Raw genomic sequence first — 12047 nt, 5'->3', positions numbered from 1 at the left:
AAAACAAAAGGCTCTTATTTTATAAGATTCCTGAGAGTTCCTGCCCTACTTTGCCCCCTGCTCGGGTATCAGACTATAAGCAAATAATGCCTTGTACACGTATGGACTGATTCAAAAGTTGCATTTCTACGAAAGTCTGAAGTAGGAACATTTCTTATCCAGGCTGTAGGAGCCGCTTTCTCTGTGGTGGAGTGGGCTTTGGGTTTTCCTGTTGTTGGCTGGTTTGAAAGCCGGAAGCATGAGACTATATATGAGCCACAAACCATCTTGTGAAGGATTATCTCATGGGACCATCATTTAAAACAACTGTTTTGTTTTTCTGATCTCTTTGGTTTTTATCCAGAGCGTAGAACCCTCTCTGTGGGAGTAGGTGGTTAGGGAAGAAAGCAGGTAACATAATAGCTTGACTGATGTGAACAACTTTGGGGAAGAATGAAGGATGAGTTCTTAAAACAACCCGAATGGAATGAAAAATTATGAAGATTTTAACTAGCTGCCTCTTCTAGCCGAGGTCACAGCGATTAAACAGGAACTTGTTCACGAGAGATGCTTTAGAAGCTCAAAAGGAGAGCCTACCAATCTTGGAAGTACTAGGTTCAGCTCCAATGGTGGGGACGGCCTTTTCCCTGGTGGAAAAACCTTTTTTCAGTCCAGAAATGACTAGTATCTAACTGAATGAAACTTACTGTGGCAACTTTTTCTATGCCGTTTTAGCAGCCTGAAAGACTCTAATCTGGTTAAATAGAGCAAGTAAGGTCATAGCAGCGCTACTTGGTGTCAAATAGGATTCAGTGGCAGAACGCAAAATGATGGTACCCCCCCTGCAGAATGTTAAGATGGGTCACTGAAGCTTGCATATCTCATTGATGCTCATTGCCGTTGAGTTGACTGCAATGCTCTGTTCACCAGCGCTTCCAAGCGCAGCATGCAAAAACTACAGATAGTGCAAAATGCTGCTGCCAGAGTACTCCTAGGAATCCCAGACTTGTCTCACCTTCATTGGCTGCCGGTAGCAAAGCACATCCAGCTTAAATCTCTCTGCATTGGCTTCAAATCCCAGAACAATTTGGGCCCAATGCAGCTGGCAAATTATCTCAAACCATATATCCCTGCAAGGCCCCTTAGGTCAGACGAGCTTGGGAATCAGGTTGTCCCTAGAGTAAAAAAAGTTCTAGGTGGGGTGGTAAGAGCTTTACCACCACAACAGCTCTACCAGCCTCACTCAAGAAAGAGACAAAGCTACTAAAGTTTAGAAAGGGTCTAAAAACGTGGCTTTTTAAGGCATAATCCCAACCCTCTTGAGTTAAACCCGCATGTGCTGAAGAGTAGAGCCTAGAGACCTCAGGGTATTGTTACGCTTTACAAATGTATCAGCATCATCATCATCATCAAATAATACAGGATAGCTCTGATGAAAGGAAGAGTTTGAGAATGAGTAAGGGGTGACTTTGGCATGTTCAGAGTGAACCCTAGCACGTGCCGGAGGTTCGCCGTAGTCTGGAGGGGGGTGATGACTACTTGGAGTGAGATGGTAGAGGGAATACAAACCCCGCCCTGCTTCTTGTGCTGGCGGCATCTTCGCAATGGCTCCTTTGGCCAACAGAGCTCGCTCTTTCAGACGGAGCAAGTAAAGATGGTCCTCAGTCAGCCGTTCTGGGGATGGTGGCAAAGGAGGAGGGGGTTCCACTAATGGAAGGGTTCTGCACAATTTAGAGCACCCACCTGGCGGAATTTATTTCATTTCATTGATGCAGGTGGTGCCTCTTCTTACTGCCCACCGGGTGGTCGCGTTGGAGAGAGTGCTCACTAATACTGCTGGGAGGCTGTGGTAGCTGAGGGGTTGGAACTGGACAGCACACTGGGTCTGGCTCCTGCATTCTCTCGGGGATCTGCTACCCCACCACAAAAAGGCTGGAAAGGCTGCAGGGCTGTAAGGGTGGTATTGATGCCGCCTATAGACGCCACAGCTGCCATCACGGAAGGGATGAAAGGACTGTTACTGTGGTCGGGAAGTCAGAGAAAGGTCCAGGGATCTTGCGGTAACCCCACTTGCATGAAACGCTTGAGTGCTGTGCCAGTTTTGTTGCCAAATAGTTGGGAAACCATTGAAAGGCATGTCAATCAAGGATGAATGGATATCCCCCCAAAAGCAGGCATAGTGGCGAAGTACCACTGTAGAGTCCAAGGCCCTAGCTAGGGGCTCTATCGGGGCCAGTCCACACCGGAGGGCAAACTCAGCAGCTCACTGACCGTTCACCTATGTTTGGTTCAGGTTTACTCTGCCCTTTTTGGGGAGCATGGGCAGCAGCTGTGGAAATGAGTCCCATAGAGCATGAGAATATTGACGCAAGGCCAAGCGGTGGAGAGGAAGGGAACGCACTTGGGTTAGCCTTAGCTGTATAGGGCTGCACCACCAGTCTCTCAGGGGAGGGATGCTGTGAGAGGAAGGCTTGATCTCCTGGGGCGGGACGAGCACAAGAGGCAATCATGCGGTGCACAGAAGCCCCTGTGCAAGGTTTAGCCCAGGCCTCCCAAAAAACGTGTGTGAGGGCCTCATAGGATGAAACTAAGGGCCGGGCAAAGCTCACCCCCGGAAGAAGTACCGCTGTCGAGACGTTGGTCTTGATCTCAACGGCTGGCAGTTGTAGGTCAAGGACCTTTGAAGACCCAATGCATCAAGGTCGCAACAGATGCGCCTTCCTCCACAACAGGGCGTAGAGGAGACAGTATGCCCGAGTCTGGGTTGGTATCCAGGCCACTGGTGTCACCCTGCTACTCATACCAATTTGTTCCTCGTCTGGGTCCTCCTCAAAGGGTCCATACCCCTCTTCTTTATTTCCCCCGTCAGGTGGGAAGAGCCAGACCAAGGATGACAAGTCCAGGGGTTGATGGAAAAATGAGGCATCTGTTAGGCTTTCGTTCCAGCGATCTGTATATAAACTCAAGGACAAGACATTCTAGCATACGGTTTCCATGGAAGAAAACTATAAAGAGGAGCCATGGGGTTCATGCAGCCTGTGGGGAATGATTCAAGCATTTATGACTATCGATGAAGAGCCTACGATGCAGAAATACAGGATTTATAGTCGCAAAGGCATAAACATCATAATTGATTAGCTGCACTAGATCACACAAGTGCCAAAATGGACTTCGTGAGTTCAAGACCCGAAATATCTGGCTTGCATCCGTACATATGCAGGTATTCATAAATATGCAGGCATCCATAGATATGCAGGCATTCAGGGATATGCAGGCATCCATAGATATGCAGGCATTCAGGGATATGCAGGCATCCATAGATATGCAGGCATCCATATATATGCAGGCATCCATATATATGCAGGCATCCATGGATAAGCAGTCAGCTATTGATAAGCAGTCACCCATTGATAAGAAGTCGGCCTTGGATATGCAGTCAGACACACAAGCATCCACCAATACTCATGGGTGTGCAGGCATCCATAGATAGGAGATTGAAAGACATGGGCTAGACATGGACAGAGGGTAAAGAAAAAGAGAAGAATAGAGGGAGAGAGTCTAGGTGAGGCAGACAAAAGGGCAAAAACACGTTGGACCTTGTCGTTTCGTTCACAGAGGAACTTCAAGCGCTGCGCCCGTTTGTGCATGAACACTCCGTCCAGATGTCCAGTCTCCACAGATCGGATCTCGATAGCCTTCTCCCCCCAGCCCATGATTTGATTGGAGCAGATGTATGCTAAAAAACAAAATACAAGACATGGTCATAAGAGTGGTGAGCCACAGACAACACAGCAGTGAGCAGGGACGTCTTCATCAAGTGGCAGAAATGAAGAAGCAGATTTACTTAACAGTTTCCTATAGTGCTTATGCTCCACTTTACAGTACGACAAGAGCTGTGATGCTAGTGTTAGTATAAGGTGCTGGTACACGTTTCTATGCACCCTTTGTGTGTTGGTAATAGACCGGATCCTCAATAGTGGGCATGCGGTATAAGGTTGTAATTTCCACGTAATATTTCACACCAGAATCGAGACTTGTTATTAAGAGTTTGCGATCGAAGCAGCACACCCATCAAATAGTAGATGACTGGTGACCAATGTGTATAAATATGTACTTCATCTCCCGGCGAGTATGCAGGGCTTCTGTTCTAACGTACTCGCCGGGAGATGAACTACATATTTATACGCCTTGGTCACCAGTCATCTACTACTGAAGCGTGCACTAGCACCTTATACTAACACTAGGAATGACATGAAGGCGCTCTCAACCAGGGACGCCTTGTATCTGAACCCATTTCGGGGTGGAATTAAAACCGAAATGAAGGAACTGTGCAGAGAACACTTTAGCCCTGAAGAAGTCGCTGCTCACAGCAGCAAAACGCGACGAAACACGTGTTGGCTAAGACTATTTAATTTGACCACGTGAAGAATAAACAATTTGCGTTACGAGATCGAGCTACAGATCAAGATTGCTCTCACTTATTACCTACTTCTTATATACACGGTTTAGCGTGTGCAAGGGATTGTGTTGTTGTTTTGCTTATTGGTTTTGACACAATTAAGGTAGAAGGGTGGTTTTCCCTACCCCTTTCTGCACCGCTCACATAATACAAACACGAGTACATTATCTGCGTACTGCCTAGGAGCGCCATTACCCTTCGTAACCCACCCACCTTGCAGCTTCATGTTCTTTTTGTGATGTTCGCATTACAAGGAAAAGGCAACAGCAATGCACTGCACCCCATGTTAACTGACAAAACAGGCATGCTCCTCAGCCTTCGCAGCAGCTCTTACCCACAGAGGTGGGCATCTCTCCCCACTGGAGCACCACGTCCTTGATGATCCGGCCGTACGTGTTGACGTAGACGCCCTCGTCTTCGTAGCAGAGCAGCATCTCCATGCCGTCGGTGTTGGGTAGGAAGATAATAGCGTGCGGGTTTATCTGGGTTTGGATCTATAAAAAATACAGCAGACATCTCAGACCCTATCCTCTGAGGCACCATCTGCCAACCATCACAGACCCCACCCATCACAGACTCCACCCATCATAGACCCCACCCATAACAGACCTCACCCATCACAGACCCCACCCATCACAGACCCCACCCATCACAGACCCCACCCATCACAGACCCCACCCATCAGAGGCACCATTCACCGCTCAGAGGCACCACCCATCAGAGGCACCACCCATCAGAGGCACCATTCACCATCCATCACAGACCCCACCCATCAGAGGCACCACCCATCAGAGACACCATTCACCACCCATCACAGACCCCGCCCATCAGAGGCACCACCCATCAGAGGCACCACCCATCAGAGGCACCACCCATCAGAGACACCACCCATCAGAGACACCACCCATCAGAGACACCATTCACCATCCATCACAGACCCCACCCATCAGAGGCACCACCCATCAGAGGCCCCATTCACCACCCATCACAGACCCCACTCATTACATACCCCATCCATCACAGACCCCACCCATCAGAAGCACCATCCAACAGAAACACCACCCATCACAGACCCCACCCATCACAGACCCCACCCATCAGAAACACCATCCATCAGAAGCACCACCCATCGCAGACCCCACCCATCAACGACCCCACCCATCAGAAGCCCCATCCATCAGAAGTACCATCCATCAGAGGAACCATCCATCAGAGGCACCACCCATCACAGGCACCACCCATCACAGGCACCACCCATCACAGACCCCACCCATCACAGACCCCACCCATCACAGACCCCACCCATCACAGACCCCGCCCATCAGAGGCACCATCCATCAGACGCACCACCCATCACAGGCACCATCCATCAGAGGCACCACCCATCACAGACCCCACCCATCAGAGGCACCATTCACCATCCATCACAGACCCCACCCATCAGAGGCACTACCCATCGGAGGCACCATTCACCACCCAGCACATACCCCGCCCATCAGAGGCACCACCCATCAGAAGCACCATCCATCAGAAGCACCATTCACCACCCATCACAGACCCCACCCATCAGAGGCACTACCCATCGGAGGCACCATTCACCACCCATCACAGACCCCGCCCAGAGGCACCATCCATCAGAGGCACCATCCATCAGAGGCACCACCCATCAGAGGCACCACCCATCACAGACCCCACCCATCACAGACCCCACCCATCACAGACCCCACCCATCAGAGGCACCACCCATCAGAGGCACCACCCATCAGAGGCACCACCCATCAGAGGCACCATTCACCACCCATCACAGACCCCACCCATCAGAGGCACTACCCATCGGAGGCACCATTCACCACCCATCACAGACCCCGCCCAGAGGCACCATCCATCAGAGGCACCATCCATCACAGACCCCACCCATCACAGGCACCACCCATCACAGACCCCACCCATCACAGACCCCACCCATCACAGACCCCGCCCATCAGAGGCACCATCCATCAGAGGCACCACCCATCACAGGCACCACCCATCACAGACCCCACCCATCACAGACCCCGCCCATCACAGACCCCGCCCATCACAGACCCCGCCCATCACAGACCCCGCCCATCAGAGGCACCATCCATCAGAGGCACCACCCATCACAGACCCCACCCATCACAGACCCCGCCCATCAGAGGCACCATCCATCAGAGGCACCACCCATCACAGACCCCACCCATCACAGACCCCACCCATCAGAGGCACCACCCATCAGAGGCACCACCCATCAGAGGCACCACCCATCAGAGGCACCACCCATCACAGACCCCACCCATCAGAGGCACCATTCACCACCCATCACAGACCCCACCCATCAGAGGCACTACCCATCGGAGGCACCATTCACCACCCATCACAGACCCCGCCCAGAGGCACCATCCATCAGAGGCACCATCCATCAGAGGCACCACCCATCACAGACCCCACCCATCAGAGGCACCACCCATCACAGACCCCACCCATCACAGACCCCACCCATCAGAGGCACCACCCATCAGAGGCACCACCCATCAGAGGCACCATCCATCAGAGGCACCACCCATCACAGACCCCACCCATCACAGACCCCACCCATCACAGACCCCACCCATCAGAGGCACCACCCATCAGAGGCACCATCCATCAGAGGCACCATCCATCAGAGGCACCACCCATCACAGACCCCACCCATCACAGACCCCACCCATCACAGACCCCACCCATCAGAGGCACCACCCATCAGAGGCACCACCCATCAGAGGCACCACCCATCAGAGGCACCACCCATCACAGACCCCACCCATCAGAGGCACTACCCATCGGAGGCACCATTCATCACCCATCACAGACCCCGCCCAGAGGCACCATCCATCAGAGAAACTACCCATCAGAGGCACCATCCATCAGAGGCACCATTCACCATCCATCACAGACCCCACCCATCAGAGGCACCACCCATCAGAGGCACCATTCACCGCCCATCAGAGGCCCCGCCCATCAGAGGCCCCGCCCATCAGAGGCCCCGCCCATCAGAGGCCCCGCCCATCAGAGGCACCGCCCATCACAGACCCCACCCATCACAGACCCCACCCATCACAGACCCCACCCATCACAGACCCTTACATCAGAGGTGCCATACATCACGCATCACAGACACCATCAGTCAGAGACTCTTCGGTTGGATGCACAATCTGACATCCGTCACAGACCCCACCCATCACAGAAGCCATTCGCCACTCATCACAGAAGCAATGCATTTGTCATAGAAGCCTCCCACCACAGAAGGGATCGGTTACAGAAGCCATTGGTGAATTGCCCTTCCCCACCCAGCCCTTCAGCCATCTTAGGTGGTAACAGTGCACTCATCCCAACACTTCAGGATTCAGTGTTTAGTAAAAAAAAATTTTTAAATAACTTTATTAGCATTTTCAGTGCAAAACAATAGAACAGGCATGCCATTATCCCTCTACAGTTCCAAACCCAGAACCCCCCCACGGCCCCCCAGAACCCCAAATCTCTGCTCACAAATGAATAATCCAGTCCAGACGGTTTCCACAGTAGTCCCGCAGGCCACAAGTGTAATATGGTAACCTTCAAACCACGACCCTCGTGTAGCCCAGATCCTTAGTACAGCAGCGTTCCCAGAGACCGCCATCCAGCCCATGGTATCGGCGCCATTTCTCCCATACTCTCCCAAATGTTTTGGGGTATCCCCGAGCTTTATAAGTGACCCTCTCTGCAGCCATATACAAGACCAAGCCGCCGCGCCAATCCTCTAGCCGCGAGCAGTCTGGGGCTCCCCACTTCCTGGCCACGTCCCTCTTGGCCACCACTAAGGCCAGCACTAGGAAAATCAATTGTGGGCGGCTCACATCAACATCGTTTGTCATTCCCAATAGGACCAACTTAGGGTTGGGTTGAATGGCGGTCTCCAGTACCGCTCCCAATTCACGGAGCACTTCACCCAAGAAAACCTGGATGTTCGGGCATGGCCAGATAGTGTGGAAGAAGTCTCCCCTCTCAAATCCACATCGCAAACAGCAGGGGTCAGGCACCCTCCCAATCTTGTGCAGTCTCAACCTGTCAAAATATGTCCTGTGGAGCACCTTGAATTGTATCAATCGTAGGCGAGATGTAATCGCTACTTTACATGGATGCATTAATACCGTTTCCCAATCTACCTCCTCCATGTCCCCCACATCTCTCTCCCAAACCTCCCGCAATTTCACTAGCCCATTAGGCATATTATTCATTAACGTTCTGTATGTGAGGGAGACCGCCTTATGCAGGATCTGTTCCTGTAGGAGGCGACCCTCTAGCGGGGCATATTCCGGAAGTTGGCCCTCCAACACCGCCTCTGCCCTCCAGGCATGTCTCAGTTGTGCATATCTAAAAGCCTGTGTGGGACCCAGACTATACTCCCTCCTCAGCTCCGCAAACGATTGTAGCTTTCCCCTCTTCATTTTTGTCTCCCATGGTAGTGATAACTATTGCATCCCAGGCCCCGAAGCCCCTCAACTTAGACAGTTCCTTGAGCCAGGCACACTTCCGTTCCACAGGGGAGTCGGTCGAGTGGGTTTGCTCTGCCATCCCGTAGCCCTCGTTGCCTTAGTCCACGCCCCCAGAGTGACCCGCACGACCGGAAGCAGCCTGTCCCTGCCTCTGACCCCATATAAGTAGTGCATAAATGTACGGGTGCCCATCGAATGCCATTCCAGGGCATAAGTGGGGTGATGTGCAGGTGCATGTATCCATTCGTTTATTGGGGTCAAATGTTCTGCCCAATAGTAGGCTTCTATGTTAGGCAGAGAGATACCTCCATCGTATTCATGCCTCTGCAAGGTAGACAATGGCACTCGAGGCTGCTTCCCCAGCCACAGAAAGGCGCGCACTTCTGCGTGTACATCCCGGAAAACCTGTCTCCGGAGGGGGAAATATTCGTTCTGGAGGGCATATAAAAATGTTGGCAAAGTAATCATTTTAAACATAGCCGCTCGGCCCAGGAGCGTCAGCGGGAGCAGCCTCCACCTTGCAGCGTCGGCCGAAAAGCTGGTCAACACTCTCTTAATATTCTTAATATAGGAGAGGGCACCGTCAGTGGTCACAAATATCCCTAAATATTTAAAGCCCTCCCTGGTAGTCTGGTGCTTCTCCGGAAGGTCAGGCAAGCCCTCTCTGTCTCCGGGGTCATAGAGGACCGATTTGTGCCAGTTTATCTGATATCCCGCCCGGGCTCCATAGCTAGCCAGCTCTGCGAACAGCGCTGGGATCGTAGTCTCCGGATGTGTGATGTAAAGAAGGACATCATCCGCATACAGGGATATTTTCTCATGTGTGGCGCTCCCCCTAACCAGGTGGAACCCCGTGATCCCCTCGTTTTGGCGAATTGCACAAGCGAGTACTTCTATGGTCAGGGCAAACAATAGAGGAGATAAAGGGCATCCCTGCCTAGTGCCTCGTCTAACCGGGAAGTCCGTAGACAATACTCCATTTACCCTGACTCGTGCTCTGGGATCCGTGTATAGCAGACTTACCCATTTCCTAAACTTTGGTCCAAACCTAATTAAAAACCCCCTCCAGGAAGGGCCAGTGTACGGCGTCAAAAGCCTTTTCGGCGTCAAGGGACAGGAAAAGTTGGGGATCCTCGCGATCACAAAGCTCCTTTAGCCAATTGTGCGTCCGTCTGAGGTTATAACGAGTTGCCCTACCTGGGAGGAAGCCCGTCTGGTCCAAATGAACCAGCCCGGAGATAACACCCCGAAGGGGAAGAGCCAATAGCGTCGCAAGGAGCTTGTCCTCCACATTCAGTAGGAAGAGGACGCGCAGTCCTCCGGAGGCCTGCCTTCTTTATAGATAGGGACAATCGTGTCTTGGCGGAGATACAACGGGAGTTTACCCTCCTCTACAGCGTCCTCGAACATGCCCAGCAGGTGATGGACCAGCAGGTCAGCCGTCTTCTTGAAGAATTCCGCCGGGAAGCCATTGGGTCCCGGAGATTTCCCCACCCGAAGCCTTGCCAATGCCTCTTTGACCTCATCTATTGTAAAGTCCGCTTCCAGGCTACCCTGGTCCGCCTCGGCAAGTTCTGGGAGGTCTATAGGGGACATATACTGCAGCGCATCCTCCACTGACCCCAGTGCTCTGGCCTCATAGAAGGCGCCATAGTAGTCCGTGAAGGCCGCAGCTATCCGGTCGTCCGCCTGCATCCAATTACCCAGGCCATCCTGCACTCTCTCTACCCATCGTGCATCCCGTTCCTTCCTGCTAAGCCACGCCAACAGCCTACCAGACTTGTCCCCGACATCATACAGGCGATGCAACGTCACCAGGGCCTGCGCCTTCGCCGCGCCCGTCAACAGGTGCCTATATTGGTGTTGCGTGTCTAACAATTGTCGAAGGATACCTGAGTCACCCCCGGAGCGGTATTGGCAATCCAGCGCCCGGATCCGCTCCTCAAGCGCAGTCACCTCCTCCTCTGCTTCCCTCTTTTCACCTGTCACCCTGTTCTGAGCCCTGTCCCCCAGAACTGTCTTGAGCTCTACCCAAAGCGTCATCATGGACTTCACCGAGCCTTCGTTTTCGGCTAGGTACACCTTGATGTCAGCCCGAACGATGTCCATATTTTGGAGATCCCAGGCCGCCAGCCTCCACGTCTGCGACTGCGGCTTCCCTCGGCCTTCCCCTATATCGGCTAAGCGAGGGGAGTGGTCCAATATGCCCCTCGCTTGGTAGTCGATTTTGTCTGTGACTTGCAGCATCCCCCTAGCCATGAAGATATAATCCAACCTGGAGTAGACCCTGTGTGCCCCAGACTGACCGCAATCCTAAACTCAGGGAGGAGAAAACTTTCTTCCCGTGTTGCTCGTACCTCTTGGATTCCCGATCGAAGGTGCCTCCGGGAATGCGGTCTGGGAATTAGAGGCCTGGATAACCAGGCTCTCGGGGGTGGGGTGGGTAGACAGAAAGCAAGGGTCGCCCGGAGCCGGGCGGTGGCGCCTGTCCACGTTCCTATCCACAGGCTGACCTGTAGCGGGCTTGGACCAAGTGCCCAGAAGAACGTCTGACAAGGCCTCAATAAATAACAGCAGAGGCTCGGCCGAGCGTGACTGCGGTTTAAGGACCTCAGTGAGGAGGTTAGTCCCCAAGGCCTGGCCGCCCTCATCAGCACCACGCTATAAGCAGCCCCCTCCTCCATAGCCACGCTAGGAGGGGAGACCAATCCCAGTGTTGGGCGAAGTGTCCAGACCACTGGCTTCCCCAAGCTCTCCTGTCCAGTCCGTAGAAGACTGACACTCACGTGCCAGAGGGTCCTCAGACCCATCCCAATCCCCCTCGTCACCCATCGCCTGGTACTGAGGCTCAAAGGATGGGGCCGGGTCATAGAAATAGAAATCTCCAAGCGGCGTTGGATACGCTCTGACGCCGGACCCGAATCGAGGGCGCCGGGGGTGTCACCCTTGGGGCCGGTGCCGGCGAGGTAGTGAGGTCGACTGGCGGCAACCCGGATCCGGAGCCGGATCCAGTGGAGGTGGAGCCGTCGAGTGCTTCGTCCCCGGCGCCGTTGGCGACTCGGTCCAGGCACCGCCGG

General features: G+C 53.1%; 1 protein-coding gene across 6 annotated transcripts in view; it reads right to left on the bottom strand.

Moving 5' to 3' along the window:
• MINK1 (misshapen like kinase 1) overlaps positions 1–12047 on the bottom strand; it is a 675548-nt gene that overhangs the window by 23806 nt on the left and 639695 nt on the right. For all 6 annotated transcript variants that reach the window (XM_086946234.1, XM_086946236.1, XM_086946233.1 and 3 more), the window contains 2 exons: positions 4773–4932; positions 3576–3715 (listed from right to left, as the gene is read on the bottom strand). In XM_086946234.1, the coding sequence (XP_086802360.1) occupies positions 3576–3715; positions 4773–4932 (300 nt within the window). The remainder of the gene's footprint in view (positions 1–3575; positions 3716–4772; positions 4933–12047) is intronic.

This window comes from Lissotriton vulgaris, chromosome 12 (assembly GCF_964263255.1).
Source record: "Lissotriton vulgaris chromosome 12, aLisVul1.2, whole genome shotgun sequence".
NCBI classification, from domain to species: Eukaryota; Metazoa; Chordata; class Amphibia; order Caudata; family Salamandridae; genus Lissotriton; species Lissotriton vulgaris.
This window is presented reverse-complemented; position numbering and strand designations above follow the sequence as displayed.